General features: G+C 44.2%; 1 protein-coding gene across 1 annotated transcript in view; it reads left to right on the top strand.

The window, feature by feature from the left end:
* Positions 1-27,023, top strand: part of LOC145401911 (ATP-sensitive inward rectifier potassium channel 12-like) — an 81,781-nt gene that overhangs the window by 25,740 nt on the left and 29,018 nt on the right. The window contains exons 4-5 of the mRNA XM_080274017.1: positions 8,343-8,507; positions 17,906-18,152. Coding sequence (XP_080130143.1) covers positions 8,343-8,507; positions 17,906-18,152 — 412 coding nt within the window. The remainder of the gene's footprint in view (positions 1-8,342; positions 8,508-17,905; positions 18,153-27,023) is intronic.

Genomic DNA, 27,023 nt, shown 5'->3' with positions numbered 1-27,023 from the left:
GCGAGTATAAGTGGCTGGGGAATGGCTGGGAGAAGGAGGGAGGTGAGAAGACAGGAAGAAATCAGTAGGATAGAAGTTGTGGAAGCAATGAAGAAAGTTAAATCGGGGAAAGCCCCAGGAATTGATGGAGTGTGTGGTGAAATGCTGAAGCATGGGGGAGAGATAGTAGTAGAATGGATGTGGAAGATGTGCAGATTGGCCTGGGAGGAAGGTACAGTCCCGGAGGATTGGAAGTCAGGTATAATTATTCCCATGTACAAAGGAAAAGGGGAAAAAGAAGTGTGTGGTAATCATAGGGGCATTTGTCTTCTTAGTATAATAGGAAAAGTGTATGGTAGGATACTTATAGACAGAGTTAGAGAAAGAACAGAGAAATTAGTTGGAGAAGAACAGGGAGGCTTTAGGAAGGGAAGAGGTTGTGTAGATCAGATATTCATTCTTAGATCTTTAGTGGAAAAGTTTCTAGAGAAGGGAAAGAAGTTGTATGCGTGTGGATGGTGAACTAAGTGAATTTTTCTCTTTGAAAGTTGGTTTGAAACAGGGATGTGTCATGTCTCCATGGTCGTTCAATCTGTACATGGATGGGGTAATAAAAGAGGTACAAGGTAGGGTAGTGGATGTTGGAGTGGCCCTGGTGAGAGAGGATAGTGTTTGGAAACTCCCTGTACTGTTGTTTGCAGATGATACTGTGTTGTTGAGTGAAGACGAAGGGGAGCTGCAAGGCTTGGTGGATGAGTTTGAGAGAGTGTGTAAGAAATGGAACCTAAAGGTGAATGTAGGGAAGAGTAAAGTGATGGTCTTTGAGAGAGGTGAAGTTAGTGAATGTACAGCGAGGTTAGATGGTGAGGAATTGGAAAATGTGAGTACGTTTAAGTATTTGGGTTGTGTGATGAGTAAGGATGGAGGTTTGGAGGGTGAAGTGCTTGAAAGGGTACAGCAGGGAAGAAAGGTTGCTGGTTCTTTGAAAGCAGTGATAAGAAACAGGGAAGTGAGCATGGAAGTGAAAAAGTTACTACATGACAGTATTGTGATACCAACTCTAACGTACGGAAGTGAAGCTTGGACATTGTTGGAAGGACACAAGTCAAGAGTGAGAGCAGTGGAAATGAGTTATTTAAGAGGAGCCTGTGGAGTCACGTGGAGAGACAGGCTGACGAATGAGGATATAAAGGAGCGTTGTGGTGTGGATGTGGATGTGATAGGAAGCGTTATGAGGAACACACTGAGGTGGTTTGGCCATGTGGAGAGGATAGAGGGTGAAAGACTGACGAAGAGAGTGTATGTGAGTGAGGTGGAGGGGGGGAAGAGGGAGGGGGAGGCTGAGGATGAGATGGAGGGATGGGGTAGAGAGGTATATGAGAGAGGGGGGTGTGAGTTGGGAGCAGGGCAGTGAAATGGCGGGGGACAGGGCGACTTTGAGGCGATTTGTTTGTGGCCACCCCAAACGGGATTGAGGCGTCTGGCAACAGATAGATAGATAGATAGAGGGGTAATTGATTTGGTACTCCCGGATTTTCCATTCTTGCAATGGTCTCTGTTCCCTAACGCCCACAAGCATCAAGGGTTTACTGTACTTTATGAGATATGACCATATAAGGAAAAATGTGTTGTGTTATCCATCTGTCAGTCTTTGTGTTCAGGTCTGTATCTCGGAAACTACCCTGTGGATTGGCTTCATATCACACAGAAAGATAGAGTATGTGTCATAGTTGATGCCCTTATATGTAAAATTGCCATACTGTCTGTTTACGAGCTAAGATGATATAAGGAAAAATCTGTCGTGTTATCCATCTGTCCATCTTTCTGTCCGGGCCTGTATCTCGGAAACTACCTCGTGGATTGGCTTCATATCACACGGAAAGATAAGTATGTATTGTATTTGATGCTTGTATATGTAAAATTGCCATATTGTCTACTTTATGAGGTATGACCATATAAGAACAAATCTGTCCTTTTTTTATATATATTTTGGAAACATCTTGATGGATTCTCTTCATATCTTAAAGAGAGAGAGAGAGTATGAGTCCTAGTTTATGTCCTTATATGGAATTGCCACATTGTATTTTATGAGCTATTTCCATCTCTGGAAATAATCTGTAAATACAGTACCTGTATCTTTGACACTACTTGCTGGACTGTCTCCACTTCTTAAAGAAAGATAGTGTACGAGTCTTAGTTAACGCGCCTATATATGAAACTGCGGTATTTATTAATGCATATCTGTATATTCTTTACCTAATGGTGGGGATAAGGTACATCATTGCTAAAGGCTTGTTCTTTTTAGTACACTTCTCAGATGTGTGGCCAAAACCCTGGCAGTGATGACAATGTGTAATGCAAAAACTGTCGAAGGCATGGCATCTCATGAGACCTGCATAGATGTACAGTAGACTCTCTCTATAGTGGACTAATTTAAGGGAAGCCTAATCCAATAAAGCTGATAGTCCATTATGGTACCTTCAACAAACTCTGCCGTGCCCTCGACTCTCGACTGGTATTGCCTACTACAAACGTAAAATGTGGCTTTATAATTTCTGTGTCTACGATCTTAATGAAAAGGAAGGAACAATGTTTGTGTGGGATGAGGCAACCACAGGACGAGGGTCGGACGAAATGGCTAGCTGTCTAATAAAGTGGCTGGACAGGAATATGAACCAGCAATCCCAGGACTTTGTGCACCTGCGCATCTTCTTTGACAACTGTGCAGGTCAAAGTAAGAACATTAACATGCTGCTGATGGCACTGCAGCAGGTGCACAGTAAGCGTTTGTTCCGGGTGGAATTCGTTTTTATGAAGAGTGGCCACTCCTATCTCCCCTGTGACCGTGCATTTGGCTCTATTGAAAAACGCATTCGGAAGCAGGGGTCTATTGCAGCCCCAAAGGACTACATGTCTATTATTCGTTCAGCTGTGAAGAAGACGTTCCCTGTAGTGCCAATGACTCGGGACGACTTCTTTGATGTCAAGGCACTACAGGACAGGATTTCGAGGAGGAGTGCACCTGGGTTTGCACAGGCATGTCAGCTGGTTGTGTCACAGTCCTACCCCGAGGGTTACATAATAAAAGAGGACTACAACATGGAGGACGTGGAAGCTGACATTAAGAAGGTCAGACTTACGAAAGGGAGAGCTGCCTGGAGCTGGAAAAATTTCAACCTGGGCGGCATGCAACTGGCCTTAAAGTACCCTAATGGCCGCCTGCTCTCGGAGGACAAGTGCCATGATTTGAGGGTGCTGGCAGGGTTTCTTGGTGACCAGGCAAAGGCATGGTTTACGGCCCTCCTTGACCACCAGGATGAAATGAGGCAGGGAGGTGGTGTCACTGTGGACACAGAGGAGGCACTGGACGATCCAGACGATATTGTCATGGATTATGTTCCAGTGAAATAGTGCCATGCCACCCTCATCAACCCAGCCACACCTACTGTTGACGACCCGGACCTCTTAATGGACTTATGGATAACAGATTATAGCAAACCAGTCCTGCTTTACTCTATACCCACTGGTGAGTACAACCACCATTAATAATAACAACAATAATAATAATAATATTAACAACAATGATGCAGTACTCTCTTTATAACTCGTATTGTTACCAGTAAGTCATTGTATGATAACTGTTTCAGATTGTTAGCAGAAAATACCGATATTATTATTGTTATTATTATTAATATGCCTGGAATATTCGTGTTTTAATATACGAAATACAGTGCATTAGAGAAAGACCTCGTATTATCTTATTATGAAGGTGAATAATAGTATTATTATTATTATTAATTTTTTTATGCTTCCTCTTCTCATTCTTCTTCCTCTTCTTGCTTTATTATTAATATGGCTATTCTTTGTATTGCGCTCATTATTATGCCTGGAATATTCGTGTTTTAATAATAATACGAAATACAGTGCATTAGAGAAAGACCTCGTATTATCTTATTATGAAGGGGAATTATTAATAATAATAATAATAATAATATTATTATTATTATTATTATTAATTTTTTTATGCTTCCTCTTCTCATTCCTCTTCCTCTTCTTGCTTTATTATTATGGTTATTCTTTGTATTGCGCTCACTATTATGCCTGGAATATTCGTGTTTTAATATACGAAATTAATACAGTGCATCAGAGAAAGTCCTCGAATCATCTTATTATGAACGGGAATATTATTATTATTATTATTATTATTATTGATTTTTTGCTTCCTCTTCTTGCTTTATTATAATATGGCTATTCTTTGTATTGCGGTCATTATTATGCCTGGAATATTCGTGTTTTAATAAACGAAAATAGTGCATCAGAGAAAGACCTCGTATTATCTTATTATGCAGGGGAATCATGATCATTCACTCGAAACGTTTGTGGCGCGTGGGGCGGAGGGAGGTGGCTGGAGCGAGGGAGGGAGGCGGACTTGTAGCAGTGGACTGGCTTCGGAGTCCCTTCCACAAACACACACTTTTCCCACACTTTTTGCACAGTTTATTATTGTAAATATTGTTCGTTTTGTGTTTATGTGTATCAGTAATCACGGAATATCATTATCATATGCGATAATCGCAGAAAATGCACTCAGAATTCGGTGAAACTTCCAAAACCATAACTTTGGTTGCAGAAGAAATGCAACTTTTTTTTCTCCCAATCTTTCAAACGTCATGATATCGAATAGTATTTGACATTATCATGGTCCTGAGTGACTCACGGTTGAGACCAAATTTAATGCTCTAGCTTAAGAAATAACAAATTTATGGTTATCGGAAGTACGCCGAACTTTGAGCGCGTTTTCTCCGTTTTTTTAGTTTGATGCCGGCGTTCCCTTTGATACGGACGGCCTCAATTCAGAAAAGTGAAAGAGGTAAAGGTCTGAGTAAAAAGTTTAGGTTTTTCAGAAGAAACATCAGCAAAGCCATTTGGTCAGAACATAAGAACATACAAGGGAAATAGAAGGAGGAGAGATACTGTATGATTGTACCATGTGCAAGTGAGTTATATGGAATGTACCTCTTGAATGTGTCAGTGGGTTTTGTTCCATAATATTATTCTAATGGATAGTAATGCAAAAGCTAGCTCAGCTGCATGTCAGATGTGGATGCAAGAGTTTAGGGACCTGTTGCTTAAATGGTGGCAGTTAACTGGATTCTTGTCCAGATGAACCTAGTGTTGCATCAGCAAAAATAAATGATGTCCACTTACAGTACGGTAATCCCTCATTTATATGGACTTTCAGTATCCAGACCTCTTCACTATCCAGATACTGGACCTTGGCTCTGTTAAACAATTATCCGAATTTATCTGCAATTATCCGGACATAAAAGTCCCTGAGAATTTCAGCCGGCCAGCTTACATGCTCAGACATTCGGCATCATGGCAACTGGGCTTTAGCCATGCATGGCAATAAGCCACAACCCACAGCCTGAGCTAAAATGTCCATCCGCCCCTTTACTGAATGGTTGAGGTCACACACTGGTCCGATCATTCCCTATGAACCTCCCGCACCCAAGTAATACCAACCGTAACCCACAAGCGGTGTCAGAATGTCCGTACCCATTCTCACCGAATGTCCAAAGTCGCGCAGCGACCGGGATTAGCCTTTCCCAACTTCTACCATATGTCTAACAAAAACCACAGGCCACAGTTCAGGTGAAAGCACCCATCTGCCTCTACATCGAATGTCCAAAGTCGCACAGTCACTGGGAGTTGTGTTTCCCAGCGGCCAATGCACGTGTAAGACAGACCACAAGCTATAAGTCAGGCGAAAGCCATCTGCCTCATGACAGAAAGGTGAAAATCCATCCCACATCCTTACCTCTCCCTCCCTTGCCATCCCTCCTCCACACCCCTCCATGCTCCCCACCTTGCTAGCCAGGCCTTCCAGTTCCCCCCTCACTCCCTCAGTCCCTCCCCTCCTTCGCACTGAAAGCACTGAGCCGTGACTGTTTAAAGGCTTTGACGATTTATTCGAATACTGTTGGTCGTATCAAAATTCCACGAAATCCACGAGAAAGCTCACGAAATTTTGCATCTAGACCTACAGTATGCTTAACTCTCGCAAGGTGTGAGTAAAATTTTGCACTAGGATGGTAGAAAGTTATATGAAGATAAGTTTTACTCTAGAACACTATTTATTCTCAGTGCAGTTTTGTTATTTTACTCATCAGTTTTCTGTGTTTTTATTAGCTTATCTTACAGTATAAACACCAGCAAAGGTGATGGTATACCATTTATACCAATATAACCAATTTCCGGTGGCTTATTTGGCTGTGGATTTTGAGTGTGTGTGTCCCGGGAGCAGCTGTAATTTGTGTCACAGAAAGATAACTGATTTTCCAACCGTCTTCAGTTTTTTGTGTGTGGATTTTTGCTGTTTATGCATTGTTTTCTTGGTGCTTAGCATAAATATGGATATTCCTATGTGTGTTTTGATGTCTTACTATGGCAGAATGACCGGAACACACTGCCAGAATTTGGAGGATTATTATACAATATAGGTATTTTTTTTTTTTTTGGGGGGGGGTAAGTTTTTTTGCATGGTTTTCTTAGTGTTTAGCATTACATTGAATATTCCCATATGTGTTTTGATGTTTAAATATGAAAGATTGACCTGAAAACAGTGCCAAATTTAGGAGGGGCTACTGTATATACAGTAGTGTATAGGTATATAGGATATTATTTGGTTTTCATTGATTTTTTTTTTTTGCATGGTTTTCTTGGTGTTTAAAATTATTTTGGATATTCCTTTGTGTGTTTTGATGTCTGAGTATGACAGAATGACCGGAAAACAATGCCAAACGTAGGAAGGGTACCGTACATAATGGTAGTGCTTAGGTAGGGGTTTAGTGGGAAATTAAGGTGCTGCAATCGGATTGAGCCTGTTTAGGTTTATATCCAAGGATTGGTTGGGGTTTATTGCTCATGTAATGCCACTAAGGGATGAATGAGGCTGGTCACTCTCATCTTAAATGTCAGGACCAACTTGCCTAGCCCCAGGTTCCTATGCTCCTCACTGGGCGACAAAGGTTTGGTTGATGAATGGATGGATTTTTTTCATGGTTCTCTTGGTGTTTAAAATTATTTTGGATATTCCTGTGTGTTTTCTTGTCTAAATGTGCCAGAATGACCGGAAAACACCGCCAAATTGGGGGGGGGGGGGTACTATACATACAGTAGTGTATAGCTATAGTGTTTTTTGGTTTTCTTTTTTCTTTTTTTTTCATTGTCTTCTTGGTTAAGAATTATTGACGATATTTCTGTGTGTGTTTTGATGTCCCAAATAAGCCTGAATGACCGGAAAACACTGCCAAGGTAAGCAGTGGTACTGTACAAACAGGTTAGGTATAGGTTGGAGGTTGGGTACAGGTAGGGTCTGGGTATAGTAGAGGGGATATTGTTCATTATCTGGGTTTTGCCACTACGTGGACATGCCTTTGGCTCTGTTACGTCAGATAATTGAGGGACTACTGTACTTGCTTATGAAAGTGAGACTGGAGAGATAGTTAGACATACAAAGTCTTATGAGGAACAGAATAATGAGCAGAGTTGAGAGAATACTTAAGTACTGAGGTGTTAATGAGGTGACGTGTGGTTAGGTCGAGATTATATTATGAGCTTGTGGAAAGAATGTGAAGAATGTGTATGCCAACTCAGTGAACTGCTGTAGACCTTAATGTGGATGGGAAAGCTTCTACAGGCAGACCATGGAAAGATGCAGAATGATGTACTGAGAGGGAATCTCTCGATGAAAGGACTTGGATGCTACAGGAGAGAGTAGTTTGGAAGTGCAGCCATCAAGTAAGCAAGACTGATAGCTGCAGAATGGAATACTGCCTTTCAGACTGTAGGAAAATGTTTGGGTTTTTACCGTGTACCTGCATGCAGTTCGTGGTAGGTGGTGGCGACCATCATCCACTCACTTAATGTAGTGCTTTCTACTTCTTGCTTAGCCTTTATCATTCTTTTTCTGTGCCTTCTCTCCTCTCTTCCTATTTCTCCCATCTTTCCTGTCACTTCTTATTGCTTTTCTTTCCTTTACAGGTGGCTTTACATTGAGTGACAAGCCAAATGGTTTCCTGTAAGCCAAGAAACCATTTACAACGCTGGGTGGTAACCATATAACCAAACAATACGTGTTCCCTACGTGTCAACAAGTGGGTTGGTGGAGGGTTAGTGCCCCTCCCCGTAAAACAACTCAAAGTCAAATGGCCACCCCTTACGGGATTATGGCGTCTGGCAATAGATAAATAGATAGACCTGCATGCAGTACTGTATTTTTCTTCTTTGTACAGTACATTGTTTTAATTACACAATGATTTGCACCATTGTAATGAGATATTTATACCTATGTCTCCCAGTTGGTTACTCTTCGCATTCATCTGGTACATGATCATCAAGGTACACGGGGATGACCAGCCAGACCCCGAAAACAAGCGCATCCCTTGCATCAACAATGTGGCCACTTTCACTGGCAGCTTCCTCTTCTCCATTGAAACACAGCACACCATTGGCTATGGATACAGGTCAGGTGGCAAATACTGTAAGTTTTTGGTTTAATGGAGTTTTATTTTATTTTATGCTTGCAACCACCAGTTTTGTTCAACTTGGGACAAACCTGTAATGAAGGGGGTTCAAGGAGTTTCTCAAAAGCTTAGTAAAATTGCTTGGTGGTACTGTAGCAGTGACAGAATATAAAATACATCATTGGAGTGAGAGTTAATTATGGAAATTTGGTAACAGATATATTATCATCAGAAAAGAAAAAATACAGCTGATAGTAAATGCTCTCATGATAACTCTCATGTCTTACTATAAATAAACAGGTATGGAAGATAAACAGTAAGAATGACTGGTAATGAAAGTGGAATGGTAAGTGAAGGAGACAGATATTAAAATTCCACAACTTGTAGCTTCATCTTATCCAGCAAACCACACTAAGCTGTTGGCAATAAGCCTGCATGTAAGACAACAACAGTAGTGTCCTGGACCTAGAATGGATGTCAAGTAATGAGAGAGGTGGCAAAGATTTTTATTTATTTATTTATTTATTCCTTTATTTTTTGCATTTAACCCTTTTTCACCAATGGCATTGTTGTGATGGGTGCGCCCATCATCCTCCCATAGAGTGTGGTGATACCCTGTTTTTTGGGCAAGCCAAATGATTTCCTGTACACCAGGAAAGCATTTACAACGCTGGGTGGTAACCTTATAACCAACCGACACGTGTTCCCTACATGGCAGCATGTGGGTTGGCGGAGGGTTAGTGCCCCTCCCCAGAAAACATCTACCTAAAAATGCGAACAAGAAGCCTCGGACCAGGACTGACCAACAGATGGCGACTAAGGACCGAACAAACGGATGACGATATTTAATGTAAGGGGTGCAAATGATGAGGTGAAAGAGAGAGAGATTGTCCAGGTGCTTGAGGGTGCGAAAGTGAATGTATGTGGTTTAACTGAAACTAAATGGAGAGGTGAGAGTGTGAGAGAATGGGAGTATGGATGGGCTATATGTGTGGGAGTAGGGGAGAATGAGAGGGCAAAAGAAGGAGTGTGTACTGTTGTGAGTAACAGACAGAAGGAGAATATAAGAGGATATGGATCAGTTGGCTTAAGGATTGTGTGAGTAAGAATGAAAGTTGGACTACAAATGTGGGTGATTGTGTGCGTTTATGTGCCAATGCAAGATCGTGCAAGCAGAGTGAGAGAAGAATTCTGGACAAATGTGGAAGTGTACATGGAAAAGTTTGAAAGAAATGAGAGATTGTTTTTGACTGGTGATATGAATGGTAAAGTAGGGAATGTGAAGGTGGATGGAGTAGTTGGTGAGTGAGATGTGCTACTGAGATAGATAAGAATGGCAGTGCTTTAGAAGACATTTGTGCTTGGAGGGGGTTGGTGATAGCCAATACCCTCTTCAGGCACAAAATGATCCACAGGTATACATGGTGAGTGATGAGAAGGGTGGGTGGTGAAGTGAATGAAAGGAAGGCAGTGATTGATTATGTGTATGTGGATGAAAGGATGCAAAGGTGTGTAATGGATGCAAGAGCATATAGAGGCTGGATGCAAGAGCATATAGAGGCTGGATGCAAGAGCATATAGAGGCTGGGGGAGTGGACTTTCTGACCACCACCTAGTCCAGGTAAAATGGAGAAATAAGAAGGGAAGGAAGGGAGCAAGGTGTAGATGTAAGGAGAGTGGAAAGGTTACAGGACGATGAGAAAAAGACAGAATATAAGGGAGAAGTAGAGGAACGATTGGGAAAATATGAATTGGAGCAGATGAGGGACGTGGAAGGTGTGTGGAAGATATTCACAGAAGAAATATGTGCAGCATATGAAGTGGTGTGTGGGGTGAAGAGCAGATGAAAGGGGATGCAAGAAATAGCATAGTGGAATAAAGAGACAAGACAGACTGTGGCACAAAACAAGACAGCATATAATGAATGGATGAGAAAAAGGGGTGTAGAAGAAGTTGAGAGACGGAAGAGAGAGTTATATGTAGAAAGGAAGAGAGACGTGAAAAGATTAGTAAGAGAGATTAAGAAGAGAGTGAATGAGGAATTTGGAAGGAATTTGAGTGTCAAGTGGAGGAAATGTAAGGAAATGTTCTGGAAAGTGGTAAAGAGAATTAGGGTGGCAGAGAAGTTAGTCGGGGAGTAAAAGATAAAAAAGGTAGATTACTAGTGGAGAAGGGAGAAAAAGTGAGTAGATGGAAAGAACACTTTAAGGAATTGTTGAACGTAGAGAATGATAGTAATGCGAGTATAAGTGGCTGGGGAATGGCTGGGAGAAGGAGGGAGGTGAGAAGACAGGAAGAAATCAGTAGGATGGAAGTTGTGGAAGCAGTGAAGTCAAAATGGGGAAAGCCCCAGGAATTGATGGAGTGTGTGGTGAAATGCTGAAGCACGGGGGAGAGTTAGTAGTAGAATGGATGTGGAAGATGTGCAGATTGGCCTGGGAGGAAGGTAGAGTCCTAGAGGATTGGAAGTCAGATATAATTATTCCCTTGTACAAAGGAAAAGGGGAAAAAGAAGTGTGTGGTAATCATAGGAGCATTTGTCCTCTTAGTGTAATAGGATACTTATTGACAGAGTTAGGGAAATAACAGAGGAATTGGTTGGAGAAGAACTGGGAGGTTTTAGGAAGGGAAGAGGTTGTGTAGATCAGATATTCATTCTTAGATTTTTAGTGGAAAAGTTTCTAGAGAAGGGAATGAAGTTGTATGCGGCCTTCATGGCCTTGCAGAAAGCATATGACAGGGTGGATAGACAAGAATTGTGGAAAGTATTAAGAATATATGGAGTAGATGGGAAGTTGCTGAATGCTGTGAAGAGTATGTGTGAGGGTACTAGGGCTGCAGTGTATGTGGATAGTGAACTGAGTAAGTTTTTCTATTTGAAGGTTGAAACAGGGATGTGTCATGTCTCCATGGTTGGTCAATCTGTACATGGATTGGGTTATAAAAGAGACACAAGGTAGGGCAGTGGATATTGGAATGGAACTAATGAGAGAGGGCAGTGTTTGGAAATTCCCTGTACTGTTGTTTGCAGATGAAAGTGAAGACGAAGAGGAGCTGCAAGGCTTGGTGGATGAGTTTGGGAGAGTGTGTAGGAAACGGAATCCAAAGGTGAATGTAGGGAAGAGTAAAGTTATGGTCTTCGAGAGAAGCGAAGTCAGTGAATGTACAGTGAGGTTTAATGAGGAGGAAATGGAAAATGTGAGTACGTGTAAGTACTTGGGTAGTGTGATGAGTAAGGATGGTAGTTTGGAGGGTGAAGTGCTTGAAAGGGTGCAACAAGGAAGAAAGGTTGCTGGTTCCTTTAAAGCAGTGATAAAAAACAGGGAAGTGTGCATGGAAGTGAAAAAACTACTACATGACAATATTGTGATACCAACTCTAACGTATGGAAGTCAAGCTTGGACCTTGTTGGAGGGACAGAAGTCAGCGTGAGAGCAGTGGAAATGAGTCTTTTGAGAGGAGCATATGGAGTCACATGGAGAGACAGACTGTCAAATGAGGATGTAGGGGAGCGTTGTGGTGTGGATGTGAATGTGATAGGAAGTGTTAGGAGGAACACACTGAGGTAAAATTTGGCCATGTGGAGAGGATGGAGAGTGAGAGACTGATGAGGAGAGTGTATGTGAGTGAGGTTGAGGGGGGAGAGAGGGAGGGGGAGGCCAAGGATGAGATGGAGGGATGGAGTGAAGAGGTATGTGAGAGAGATGGGTGTGAGCAGGGAGCAGGGCAGTGAAATAGCGGGGGACAGGGCGACATGGAGGCAATTTGTCTGTGGCCACCCCGTATGGGATTAAGGAATCTGGCAGTAGATACTGTAGATAGCACTGTTTCAGTTGTGTTCTTGCCACTATCAAGTAATTTTTTCAGCCTAAGAGATATTTTGATCTGGAGGGGTCAGATATAGTGCTTAAAGTTTTGTACTTCAGTCAGTCCTTCAAAAAGAAATCTCTTCAAAACTGAAAATATAAAAATGTGTATGTACCAGTGTGGTAGGTGGGGGCAGCTGTCATCCACCCAATTAGTGCAGCAGTACATCATTTTAGGGTAACTGTACAATGAGTGGCAAGCAAAATAATTTCCTGTAAACCAGGAAATCATTTACAGTGCTGGGTGGTAGCCTTATGACCAACCAACACGTGTTCCCTACGTGACAGCAGGTTGGGAAGAGGGTTAGTGCCCCTTCCCGGAAAACAACTAAGTGAAATTATGAACAAGAAGCTTCGAACCACGACTGACCAACAGGTGACGACTAAGGATCAAACAAAGGACATGATACGGATGGCGACATGGAGTGTAAGGTGTGCGAATGATGAGATGAAAGAGAGAGAGATTGTCCAGGTACTTGAGGACGCAAAAGTGGATGTTTGTAGAATAACTGAGACAAAATGGAGAGGTGAGACTGTGAGAGAATGGGAGTATGGATGGGGGTATATGCGCTGGAGTAGGTGAGAATGAGAGGGCAAAAGAAGAAGTTTGTATTGTTGTGTGCAGAGATGGAAGGATTGTGTGGGTAAGATTGAAAGTTGGACAACAAATGTGGGCAGTTGTGTGTGTATATGCGCCAATGCAAGATTGTGCAAGTAGTGTGAAAAAAGAGTTTTTTACAAATGTGGAACTGTGCATGGAAAAGTTTGAAAGGAATGGGAGTGTTTTTAATTGGAGATATGAATGGAAAAGTAGGGAATGTGAAGGTGGATGAAGTAGTTGGTGAGTGGGGTGTGCCTGCAGAAGTGGATGAGAATGGCAATGTTCTAGTGGACATTTGTGCCGGGAGGGGGTTGGTGATAGCCAATACCCTCTTGAGACACAAAATGATCAAATGATCAACAGGTATACATGGTGAGTGATGAGGAGGGAGGGTAGTGAACCAAATGAATGGAAGGTAGTGATTGATTATGTGTGTGTGGATGATAGAATGAGGAGTGTAATGGATGCAAGAGCATACAGAGGTTGGGGGAGTGGACATTCTGACCACCACTTAGTGGTGGTGAAGGTCAAGGTTCAAATGAAATGGAGGAGAAGGAGAAGAGAAGGACAGGATGAAGTATTCCATACAAGGAGGGTAGAAAGGTTCCAAGAGAATGGAAAAAAGGCAGTAGATAAAAGAGAACTGGAGGAGCAGTTGGGTAAATAAGATTTGGAGCAGATGGGGGACGTGGGAGGTGTGTGCAAGTTATTCACAAGAAATCTGTGCAGCATGTGAGGTGGTGTGTTGGGTGAAGAGAAGACGAAAGGGAGTGCAAGGAACAGCATGGTGGAATGAAGAGGTGAGACAGGCTGTGGCACAAATGAAGACAGCATATAGTGTGTGGATGAGAAACACGGGTATGGAGGAAGTTGAGAGACCGAAGAGAGTGTTATATGTTTAGAGGAAGAGAGGGGTGAAAAGATTAGTAAGAAAGAGTAAGAAGAGAGTGGATGAGGAATTTGGAAGGAATCTGAGTGTAAATTGGATGGCATGTAAGAAAATGTTCTGGAATGAGGTGAAGAGAATTCTAAAGTGGAAAGAATGTAAGAAAATGTTCTGGATTGAGGAAAACAGAGTTAGACAGGGGAGTGAAAGATAAAAAGGGTGTATTGGCAGTGGAGAAAGGAGAAAAAGTGAGCAGATGGAGAGGAACACTTTAAGGAATTGTCGAACACAGTGGATGAAAGCAGTGTGAGTATAAGTGGCTGGGGAATGGCTGGGAGGAGGAGGGATGTGAGAAGAGAGGAAGGAATTAGTGGTGTTGTGGCTGCACGCTTTGTTGAGAGGTAGTAAGCATTTTGCAGTGGTTAAGACGAATGACTCACGTGGTTTAAGACGTTTTGCCTAGATCTCTGAGTATTAATTAAAGGTTAAATTTACTGCTGTTGGCGCAGGGTGGTGAAGATAGACACATGGTGAGAGGAGTTCCTTGGTTTGAGATAAGGGACTCAGGCCCCTCACGTGTTGGTCATCTTTCATGATGGGAGTGCGTACACTACGGAGGAGGTAGGAAGAGAAGTCAGTCTGGAGATTGAGTTTGGAGAGTTAACACATCGAGTCCGTGAGCTGCGGCTGTGAGTGTGCCACAGCCGTGGGTAACAGTAACGTCAGTATCCACACGCTGTGCCCCACGAAGTCGTGGCCCTCACCACGTTTGACAAATATAGGAACAAGTCCAACTGGTTGGTCCTGTTATTATCCTCAAGACAAGGGTTTAGCAGTGTGGCACTTGTAAGTAGGATGGAAGTACTGGAAGCAATGAAGAAAGTCAAAATGGGGAAAGTCCCAAGAAATGATGGAGTGTGTGGTGAAATGCTGAAGCATGGGGGAGAGACAGTAGTAGAATGGATATGGAAGATGTGCAGATTGGCCTGGGAGGAAGGTCGGGTCCTGGAGGATTGGAAGTCAGGTATACCGGTAATTATTCCCCTGTACAATGGAAGCGGGGGAAAAGAAGTGTGTGGTAATGATAGGGACATTTAAAAAAGTGTGTGGTAATGATAGGGACATTTGTCTTCATAGAGTAATAGGAAAGTATATGGTATGATACCTATTGACAGAGTTAGGGAAATAACAGAGGAAGTAGTTGGAGAAGAACAGGGAGGTTTTAGGAAGGGAAGAGGTTGTGTAGATCAGATATTCATTCTTAGGTCTTTAGTGGAAAAGTTTTCTAGAAAAGGGAAAGAAGTTGTATGCGGCCTTCATAGATTTGGAGAAAGCGTATGACAGGGTGAATAGACAAGGAATGTGGAAAGTATTAAGGATATATGGAGTAAATGGGATGTCGTTGAATGCCGTGAAGAGTATGTATGAGGATGCTAAACTGCAGTGTATGTGGATAGTGAGCTGAGTGAATTTTTCCTTCTGAATGTTGGATTCAAACAGAGATGTGTCATGTCCCCATGGTCGTTCAATTTGTATATGGATGGGGTTATAAAAGAGGTACAAGGTAGGGCAGTGGATGTTGGAGCGACCCTAATAAGAGAGGGCAGTGTTTGGAAACTCCGTGTACTGTTGTTTGCGGATGATACTGTATTGTTAAGTGAAGATGAAGGGGAACTGTAAGGCTTGGTGAATGAGTCTGGGAGTGTGTGTAAGAAATGGAATCGAATGGTGATTGTAGGGAAGAGTAAAGTTATGGTCTTCGAGAGAAATGAAGTCACTGAATGTAGAGTGAGGCTGGATGAGGAGGAAATGGAATATGTGAGTTTAAGTACTTGGGTAGTGTGATGAGTAAGAATGGAAGTTCTGAGGGTGAAGTGCTTGAAAGGGTACAACAGGGAAGAAAGGTTGCTGGTTCTTTGAAAGCAGTGATAAGGAACGGGGAAGTGAGCATGGAAGTAAAAAGGTCACTGCATGACAGTATTGTGATACCAACTTTAACGCATGGAAGTGAAGCATGACCTTGTTGGAAGGTCACAAGTCGAGTGAGAGCAGTGGAAATGAGTTATTTGAGAGGAGCATGTAGTTACATGGAGAGACTGAGTGACAAATGAGGAACTGAAGGAGCGCAGTGGTGTGGATGTAGATATCATGGAAAGCGTTAGGAGAAATACACTGAGTTCGCGAGGCCGTGTGGATAGGATGGAGAGCGAGAGACTAACAAGGAAAGTGTATGCGAGTGAGGTGGAGGGGGGGAGAGGGATGGGAAGGCTGAGGATGAAATGGAGGGATGGAGTGGAGAGGTATTCAAAAGAAAGGGGTGTGAGCTGGGAGCAAGGGAGCGAAGTGGCATTGGACAGGGTGACATGGAGGCGATTTGCTTGTGGCCACCCCTTGCGGTACTTAGGGGTCTGGCAGCAGATATATAGTAGATGTATCAGTAGACGGAATTCAGTACAAAAGATGTATTAGTAAGAAGTGTTGACAGATTGGTTGTTAATACAGGCTAGGTGGTGACAGGTAGATTGTGGAGCTAGAGTGGAGGTGGGAGAGAAAGAGAAGGTGGGTAAGAAAGGAATAACAGCATTTCTAAATTGAAGTTTGGCATGTTCATTGTAAGAAATGGATAAAAAAGATTTTATTCAGGAATGGAAATGGACTGACCAAAAAATGAAAGAAATGGAAAGAAAAATTAATGAAAAGGGCAACAGTTGTACTTAACACCCAGCAAACCATTGACTGTGGATAGTTAAGGTGATGAGAACAAAAAGAAATCTGGAATGGTAGCAGAATAATTTGAAGGAAATAGAACTGAAAGAATATAATAGGTTTCATTTGTATGCTAGCCTTCTGAATTCTATCCTGACCTCATCAGAACCTAACATAACCTTTACTTATCGTCATCGTGAGTTTCAGCACTTTCTATCTTCAGTGGATTTAAAATGGGATTGCCAAAGCAAAAACCTGTACAGCCAATAATGATTGTTCTATGTTTCACACTTCTGATATACAGTTTTGCATTTCTCTTTCACACCACAGTGAAATTCACATTACCAAAAGTGGATAAGTGATGATGTGAAAATGACGACTTGTTAAATGATTCAGAGAATTTCCCTGTATACGTAAATAGCTCACAGTTATGCATATTCTTAAAACTTGAAAGGTGAAGGGGAAGGCAGGTCCCCAGATTTTTGCAGTAATATCAGAAGCAGTTGAAGATGTAACTTGTTTGGCCGCGCTCTTTCTTTCCTGACTGCACTTTGTATTGTGGAATGAATGTTACATCATAGCCAACGACCATAGGAGCTCCATAGATGACTGCCATATATTAGGGACCTGCTTACAGCTTTGCACTGTAAATTTTAGTAATACAGTCCTCATTCTCAGCAGGTAAGTGTACATGAGAATGAAGGTAATACTGTACAGATATTTCATAACAGTGTCTGAAAGATCAGTGTATGTTCTGCTTGCTGGAATGGTGGCTTACATTAGTTGAATGAATGTATGGATACAGCTTGAGGAATGATGCCTTGAAGGTTTGTATTGTAGGTGAATATGTGTTTTAGCCATTTTAATAGTCATGTGGTTGACAACTTTTCCCAGTTTTGTGTTGTCCTTTTCATATTTCTGCATCCAACCCATCCCATTGATGGAATCAAGTAAAAATAATGCCATAAAAAAATTGTTGGTTAATTTAGTGGAAAACTGGGTCCTGATAATGATGATTCACTTACCTCTGGATCCAACTCCATCTTTTAAATATTATGAGATGTTAGGTTAGGGTAGTGATGATAATGATGGTGATGACTCAAATAGTAATAATGATGATACTGACGGTATGGCACTTACTGTAGCTCTTCAGCATTTCATACCCAGCTACCCAGCCTGATCTCACGTAACCCCATCTCTCAAACCTCCACACACAGCAGAGGAGTGCTGTGAGGTGGTTCTAGGAATGTGCATCCAGAGTATCACTTGAGTCATACTTCAGGTATTCCTGGGGTGGTGGTCATCCTACCAAACATAACATCATCTCTCCAACCTCCAGATACACAACGGAGGAATGTCCTGAGGCAGTGCTAGTGATGTGCATCCAGAGCATCACTGGGGTCATACTACAGGCATTCATGGTTGGGGTGGTGTTTGCCAAGCTGACCCGACCCAAGCAGCGCACCAACACCATCATGTTCTCACGGACTGCCTGCATCTGCCTCCGTGACCAGATGCTGTGTCTCATGTTTAGAGTTGGGGATATGAGGAAGTCCTTCGTTATTGGGGCTTGTGTTAAAGCTCAGGTAGGTAGAGTGAGTGAGAGGGAGGGGGAGAGGGAGAGGGAGAGAGAGAGGGGGGGAGGGGGAGAAGGAGAGAAAGACATTAAGAAGTATCTCAAAGACTGTGTAGTCCATATTTTTTTTTTATGCGAGGAAGAAGGAACCAAAGGCCATGAGCCTGCAAAACAGTTCCCTCCAAGAGAAACACAAAATACAATAGAGAGCCTAATTCAAGATCTGATCATTTCGAGATGCCTGGACACAGCGTTTGAAAGACTGGAGATCATAGGCAGCAGGAAATACAGACAGAGGGAGACAGTTCCAGAGTTGACCTGTTGCATAAATGAAAGACTGGGAGTAATGGTTAACTCTTGCATTAGAGAGTTGGACAGAAAAGGGATGAGAGTTTGCTGCTAGACGGGTGCTACGCGCCCGTCAGAGGTGGAGGAATGCATGCAGACAGTTCAGAGGAGCAGTGACCATTAAAGCAGCGATAGAAAAGAGATAAAGATGCAACAGTGCGGCAAAGAGACAGAGGTTGAAGGGAGTCAGTAAGAGGAGGAGAGTTAATGAGACGAAAAGTCTTTGACTCCACCTTATTGAGAAGAGCTGTATGTGGGGAGCCTCCCCACACATGAGAGTTGTACTCCACACAGGGGCGGATAAAACCCCTGTATAGAGTCAACAATTGTGCAGGAGTAAAGAAAGAACGGAGTCGGCTTAGCACACCCAATCTCTTGGAAACAGATTTTACAGGAAATGTAATATGATCTTTCCAAGATAAGTCCCGAGTAAATGAAACCCCAAGCATGTTCAAGGATGATGCAGGATTAAGCTGAATATTATTAAACATTAGTGGTTATACTTGTGGAAGATTCTGTCGGGTTGATAGGTGTAAGAACTGAGTCTTAGATGCATTAAAAACAACCAGATTATTTTTACCCAAATCAGAGATACAAGCCAAGTCAGACATTAGGTGTCCCATAGCCTCATCCCTTGTTCGTTGAAGTAACTGCTGAGATGGGCGTTGCGGGAACCGAATGGAAAAGTAAAGGGTGGAGTCATCAGCGTATAAGTGGATAGGGTTAGATGTACAGCTTAGAAGCTCACTGATGAAGAGAGTTGGTGATAGGACAGAGCCCTGAGGAACACCAGTGTTGATAGATCTAGGAGAAAAACGATGGCCGTCTACAACAGCGGCTATAGAACGACCAGAAAGGAAGCTAGCGATGAAGGCACAGATAGAAGGATAGAAACCGTAAGAGGGCAGTTTGGAAATTAAAGATTTATGCCAGACTCGATCGAAAGCCTTTGAGATGTCAAGTGCAATGGCAAAGCTTTCACCAAAGTCCCGAAAGGAGGATGACCAGGAGTCTGAAAGGTAGGTGAGAAGATCACCAGTGGAGTGTCCCTGACGGAACCCGTACTGACGATCAGAAAGAAGGTTGTGATAGGAAAGATGCCTTAAAACTTTTCTGTAGAGAATTGACTCGAAAACTTTTGAAATACCGGACGTTAAAGCAATTGGACGATAGTTGGAGGGTTGGGAGTGGTCACCCTTCTTTGGGACTGGCTGAATGAGAGCAAACTTCCAGCAAGAAGGAAAGGTACAAGTTGACAGACAAAGGCGAAAGTTTGCCCAGGCAGGGTGTAAGCACAGAAGCACATACGTCATTTTGCTCTGGAATACTCATATATCAAGTCACATTCATTCTAGTGAAGTTCCTGTTGAGGTTTCTTTTAAACTGCTGTACTGTAGTGGGAGTCTGTTCCAGGTGGAGCAGATCTTATACTTGAAAATTTTTTACATATGCTGGTGTTAAATCTTTTCATTTCCAGCATCCAACCATGGTTGCATGTTGAGTTTGTGTTGAGACTAAACAATTTCCAACGACCAGTATTGCCATACCCATTCAGTGTTTTAAACACTTCAGTGAGCTGACCTCTTAGCCTATGCGTTTCAAATGAAAACAGTCCCAGAGCTCTCAAGTGATCATTAGAATATAGTCTCGTGATGGATGGAACAAGTTTTTTAGCTCTAGGTTGAATTATTTCAAGTTGATATAAGTCTGTTCTAAGTGTAAGTGACTGGAACTGCACAGCCTATTCCAGAAGCTGCTGTATTAAGAAGTTATAGAGTGTAAGAACAATCTCTGTTCCTATTACAGAACTGCCTCTGAATGTAGCCTAGGAATTTCTGGGCCTTATTCTCTGCTTTGATATGCTGTTTGGAAAACTTTAGGTCACTGCTGATCAGTGCACCGAAGTCCTGTTCCAAATCAGTCATCCTCAGAATTCTCCCCCAAAGTGAATAGTGTAACCCAAGATTTACATGGCCAACATTCATCACCATGCACTTCTCTAAGTAAAATGGCATATGTCATGTCACAGACTATTCCTCTCGTCCACACAAGTCTGCTTGGAATTTTTCGATCCCATCAAGACAATGTGATGTCATCTGCATGCTTTGATATCACACATAATAGACCAACATTTATGTCATTGATATACTGTAAATAATAAGCAGGAGTGAACCCAGGACTGACCCTTGTGGAATTCCAGAAGTGACCAAAGCCCAGTCAGAAGAAATTCCATTGATTACTACTTGCTGTTTCCTGTCTGTTAGCCAGTTTTCTATGCAGAGTGTAATATCCCAATTATTACAGAGTTCATGCACTTTGACAATAATCTAAGATGAGGCATTTTGTCGAGTGCCTTTTGAAAGTCTAAGTAAAGGATGTCTGCTGCTTTATTCCTGTCATACTCACTCAACATTTTGAGGAAAATTTCAGGCAAGTTGTTTAGGCATGATCTGTGTCATCTGAAACCATGCTGGGAGTCCATAATCATTTTGTGATTTTCCAGGTGTTTGACAGTTCAGCCTACAATTATTCCTTCTAACAGTTTTACTATAATTGAGGTCATGCTAATTGGATGATAATTTGGGGGACATCCTTGATCCCCTCCCTTAAAGATCGGCATGACATCTGCTAGCTTCCAGTCTTCTGGCACTTCCAGCAATGTATTCTGCAAGGAAAGGAGCTACTGGTACCTGGTCACACACCTTTAAGAACTCTTGTAACGATTTTATCGAGACCAGGTGACTTGTAAATATTTAGCTTGTTGATTTCTTCCTGCTACCTCCTCAGGTATATATCTAAGGATGATGATATCTTCACTCTTATGGGCCAGTACTGGTCATGCCACATCATGAGTATCTTTTAACATAAAGACTGAAGTGTTGGCCTTATCCAAGTCTGACATTTGTATTACATATGTCTGATCCTGGAGTAGTCCACTACTAACCTATGAAAGGTTTCCTACTATTTACATGGTTAAAGAACTCTTTAGGGCTCTCTTTACCTCATGAAACCAACATGTCAAATATCTGCAAACTCCCTGCACCAAGTGGCTGGATGTCCTGAAGAACTTGGTAGGGTCATGCTGGAGTGTCAGTCATGACCTGCACGTGACGCATTACTGAGCCACCATCCCTGGTACTCTACTGTATGGCTTGGGTTCTAACATCCAATTCTGAGAGCTAGATGATGATCAAAATACGGTTCTGAGGATAGCACTTGTGATGTTTTGCTGTTCCCCGGCTTTGTCTCTGCACGCAGAGAATGGTGATCCCACCACCCATGTCATCAGGATGACACTAGCCTGCCGACACTTCCTGGCCATCGAACAGTCTCCTCCTCACCACCCGTTACCAGCTTTCCATACTGCTGAGGGAGTTGACCCTTTGAACCTGACAGGGCCCATCAAATCCAGGTGGCCCTTGTTAGTCTGAGCTCTCCAAAAGTACCAGACACTTTCAATCCAGCCTCCTCCCCGTCAACCACTGGAGTCAGTGCCTCATTTCCCTCCTTGGTATGACCTCTCAGCCTTGGTCTCAGTTCATTGTATGGAGTCCTTCAGTAAGTCCCTGGATGGACATCTTGCATCCAAATCTTTCAAGAGTTGACTTCCACCCCATATGCAGGTCACCAGGAAATCTACACGGATGGCTCCCACTCCCTGGCCCCTTCAGGAGCAGCAACACGCACGCACGCACACACACAAATATGAGAATAGCATTCACATACATAAATGAAGACATGCTAAGAAGGATAATAACATCATTCATTAGACCAACCCTGGAATATGCATCAGTAGTCTGGAGTCCTCATCTCAAAAAGCACATAGACAAGATTGAAAAAGTTCAAAGGGCCGCTACAAGATGGATACCAAGCTTAAGGGACCTAAGCTACGAAGAAAGACTAAATAAACTGAATCTACCAACACTACAGGAGAGAAGGAAAAGAGGTGACATGGTAATGCTGTATAAATGCATATCAGGAAAGGAGAAAATAGACATAAATGATTACTTAACATATGGAGAAGCATCAGCAAGAGGACACTGCAAAAATTGCATAAGAAGAGAGGTGATAAAGACGTAAGGAAATTCAGTTTCCCAAACAGAGCAATTGATCAATGGAATGCACTACCGAATGAAATAGTGTGTGCCAAAACAATTCACAAATTAAAGGATATGTACGATAAATATGGTTTAAGACACGGAACAGTACGAGCTTGACTCATTCCTGTAAAGATACAATTAGGTAAGAACAATTAGGTAAGAACACACACACACACACACACACACACACACACCCAGGTTGATGCCGTTATGGGCGTGAAGGTGGCGTAAGGCGTCGAGAGTGGTGTCAGGGGCCAGGATTATATGACCGGAGGGGGTTAGGAGGTGGTCACCCTGCCGGTGTAGCTTTTTGAATAAGTGGGGGGGAATCCACGGAGGTCGCTCCTTGCGGTGCCACTGTTGCAGGAGGTCGGTTTCAGGCTGGATGGTGTGGATGGGGAGCCAGGAAAGTGCATCTGCATTGGTGTGGAGCTTGCCTGGTCTGTAGGAGATTTCATAATTAAATTCTTCTAAGGTCTCGCGCCACCTGATGAGTTGGGCATTGTGGGAATCTGACTGACATACCCTCTGAAGGGACTGGTGGTCCGTGATGATGGTGACCTGAGTCCCGGATAGATATGCCCTGAAATGCTGGAGGGCCCATACTATCCCTAGGCATTCCTGTTTAGTGGTGGTGGTGTTCTTTTCTGCCTGGTTCAGGGTATGGCTGGTGCAGGCGATGATGTGCTCGCGGCCTTCCTGAACTTGTGCTAATACAGCACCTATGGCTAGGGAGACATTGGTGTAGAGGTGGAAAGGGAGGGCATAATCAGGGAAGGCTACACTGGGGGCGGAGATGAGTTTGTCTTTCAACTGCTGAAAAGCAGCTCGTCTTTTCTCCGTCCAGATGAATAGTTCCCCTCCTCGGGTCAGGTCATGGAGAGGTTTGGCGCTGTGGGCAAACCCCTTTACGAACCGGCGGTAGTAGGATGTCAATCCTAGGAAGGCACGGATGCCGTGGACGTCCTGTGGCGGGGGTATGTCCGCAGTGGCGCAGAACTTGTCGGGGTCAGGGGAGATTCCTGCCTGAGAGATAACGTGTCCCAGGAACGAGATGGTCTGAGCGGCCCGGACACACTTAGATGGGCGGAGTTTGAGGCCTGCCTGGCGAATTCTGGTGAAAACTCGGCGGAGGCGCTTCAGGTGGTCGGCCCAGGTCCGGCTAAAGACGATGACATTGTCTAAATATGCTAAGCATATTTCCCACATCAGGCCACTGAGGACAGATTCCATCAGCCTGGAGAAGGTGGCGGGGGCGTTGCAAAGTCCTAACGGCAAGACATTAAATTTGTAATGCTTGCCGTTACTTGTTGAGAAGGCCGTTTTCCCTCGGTCTTCTTGGTGCACGGGGACTTGCCAATATCCAGAGTGGAGAACCAGGATGCTCCATAAAGGGAATCTAAAGAATCGTCGATTCGGGGGAGGGGAGTGGCGTCCTTGATGGTGACATCGTTAAGGGGGCGATAGTCAATGCAGAATCGCATCGTCCCGTCCTTATTTTTCACTAGGACGATGGGGGAGGACCAGGGGCTGATGGAGGGGGAAATGACGCCAGCCTTTATCATTTCCTGCACTTGACAGTCCTCTTCTTCCCGCTGTCTGAGGTTCTTCTGTCGGGAGGGTTGTCGAATTGGGGGGCCTGTCGTATGAATTTCGTGCGACAGGTAAGTGGTGTTCCCTATGTCTGCTGGTCCTGCCGCGAACAAATCCTGGAAATCCAGGAGAAGGTGGCGTAGGGTGTCTGACTGCTGAGCAGAGAGATGGTCAGGGATGGGTGGCAGGGGGGTGGGGGGTGGGAAGGGAACGGGGCACAGGGCTCTGCTTCTTCTTTCTCTCCAATTATGAGCCCTTTTGGGAGGGTGAGGGGGGAAGGGGCGAGGTTGGCAATGTGGACTGCCGTGTGATGCGGAGGAAGGAAAGTGGGAGACAAGAGGCAGGCCAAAAGGGCTCCCGGTGGCAGGAGGGGGGAGAATAAGACAGAGGGGCCAGAGGGCCGGTTGAGGGGCACCCAGGCCTCATGATGGGGGGGAATGGTAACGGCGGCAGGGAACGAGGGAGGAGGGGTGGTGGGGAGTGGGGGAGGGAGGGAGCGGGTGAGTCTTCTGACTGGGGCCGTGGCGTACAGGTGCAGACGGCCCAGGTGGGGTTGGGTGGGGTGCGGAACTGGAGCTGCCGGTAGCGGCAGTCAATAGTAGCTCCCAGCTTCTGGAGTAAATCCAGTCCCAAGTATCTGTCGTAGCTCTGGCAGGAGGAGTCAAAAACTATGAACTGGTGCTGGGTCGACACCGGTTGGTGGGTATCGACCCGTAGGGGCCATGTCTCCCCACTGATGGGCAGGGGGCCATCCCCCGTGTCCACAAGGTGAGTGGCTGTGGGACGGAGCGGGCCAAAGGTTGATCTGTGGCGGGAGAAGTAGTGGCTGTAAAGGCAGGATCTGGCTGCTCCCGTATCAACTAGCAGTCTGGCCTTCACGCCGTTTAATTTCATCTTGTGGTACACTGGGGGGTGATATTTGGGGGTAATGGCCCCCGACACCATGGGTTGGTGCGGGGATGGGCCTAAAAATCCAGCTGCCTGGGGCCTCCTTCTTCCTGCTCCTGCTCCTGTTCCCCAGGGTTGATCTCCTCTATGGTTGCCAGTTCGTCCTCGGGGGCCTCGTCCTACAGCAAGGACACTTTACGTGAACGTGGGGTAATGGGCTTGTGGTGTGCAGCCTTTAGCTGGTCCCGTATGTCATGCAGGGGACACCGGGAGCTGCAGGCTGTGAATTCCCAAGGATTCACCAGAATCAGGTTAGGATTTTCCCTGGGGGTGGAGCGCCGGCGCATGGGGTGTGCTCTAGGCAGGCTCGGCGCCGGGGTGGGGCTGATGTGAGGCATGGGTGGACGTGGCTTGACTGGGGGAGCCGGAGTCTGTGTGGGAAACTTTTTCACCACATTGATCTGCTGGGGTGTTGGACGGGCGGTCAGGAGGCGTCAAATAAGCTGGATGTCTCTATCCATGTCTCCAGTCGGGTCATGGATAGTAAAGTGTTGTTTTACAACACTGGGAAGCACTCTCAGAAGAGTGTTAAAAGTGTGTTGATCCCGGTTTTCCTCATCTGCCTCTGGGTAGGCAGCGGTCACTAGGCGTCTTGCCTGAATTAGGATGTTATCCGAATCCCCGTCAAATGTAAGTATCCAATTGGGATAGTGCCACCACTTTCACTAGTGATGGAGTGATGGCCTCAATTGCAAACTTTGTGAAGTTCTGCCAGGTGAGCTCCAGGACGATTTTCGGTGCTATGTTCGCCGCCGCTTTGCCCAGTAGTGAGAGTGTGACTGCGATTTTATGTTGGTCATTATCAAAACCAATGTCTAGAAAGGGCTTGATAATCGCCAGATATGTGTGCACATCATACTGGTCGGGGTCAAACATGGGCAGTTGCACACGTGGTTTTGTTGCCATTATGCCGATATTTCCTCACTACCTCTCTCGTACTCCCGGGTCAAGAACCACCTCTGTCCACCAGTGTAATGCTAGGTGTTTAAGGCTAGACTTCTCTCTCCTAGAACACCTAACGTGTAGTGGGGTCCTCTTTCGAGACCGGGGCTTAGGACAAATAAGAGAGGGACAGGACACAAAAACTTCAGGCAATAACCTTTACATGTGTATTACTTGGTCAGACAAGGGACAACAGCAGATGATACAGCACAATATTTGGTCAGTTACAAACTCTTACAACTAGATTCTCAGTATCTCGCAGGATACTACAGTAGTAAGTACGTGGGATAACACTCAAAGCGTAGTATACAGGATTAGTATAGTCCAGGGCCTCAGTGAGCAACGGCTCATTGAGGGAGGGTGTAAGGTCTAATTGTATTTATGGTAGTATGAGCCAGAGGTTAATGATAGCTATTTCACTTTATATTTTCTAAGTGCAAAGGGGTATTTGTTAATTATTACAATACGGTCCAAGGTGGTTGCGCATGTGGGGGGGGGAGGCTAAGGTAAAGCTCACTAGGGGAGGGTGTAAGGCACTGGGGTCTAATTATGCTTATAGTAATATGAAGTGGAGGGGATTGATAGCGTGTTCGATTTGTTATTTTCTAAGAGCAAGGGACATTTGGAGAAATTACTAATGTGAGTTCCACGGCTTGAATGTTACACTGATCATGGGTCTTATGCACTATCACTTGGATTTCACAGGAATTATTCACTGTTCTGCCCTGTTGTACATTAGGCCATTATTTCCCTGTCACATAAACACTTGTCCTGGTGCTGGGAAAGTACACTGTCACCTTGTCACTGTTTCTCTGTACTAAGGACACAATCACTGTCTCACAAGTTACTGGCAGCGGGTGCGGCGGGGAGACATGCCGGCGACAGTTACGTCGGGACAGGGGCACCGCCAGGAGAGGTTGTGCCAAGAGGGCACGGAATGGCACGCAGGG

Source organism: Coenobita brevimanus, chromosome 57 (genome assembly GCF_032717465.1).
Source record: "Coenobita brevimanus isolate Jiangsu-jjx chromosome 57, ASM3271746v2, whole genome shotgun sequence".
NCBI lineage: Eukaryota > Metazoa > Arthropoda > Malacostraca > Decapoda > Coenobitidae > Coenobita > Coenobita brevimanus.
The sequence above is the reverse complement of the archived record's forward strand: the minus strand, read 5'-3'. Positions and strand labels throughout refer to the sequence as shown.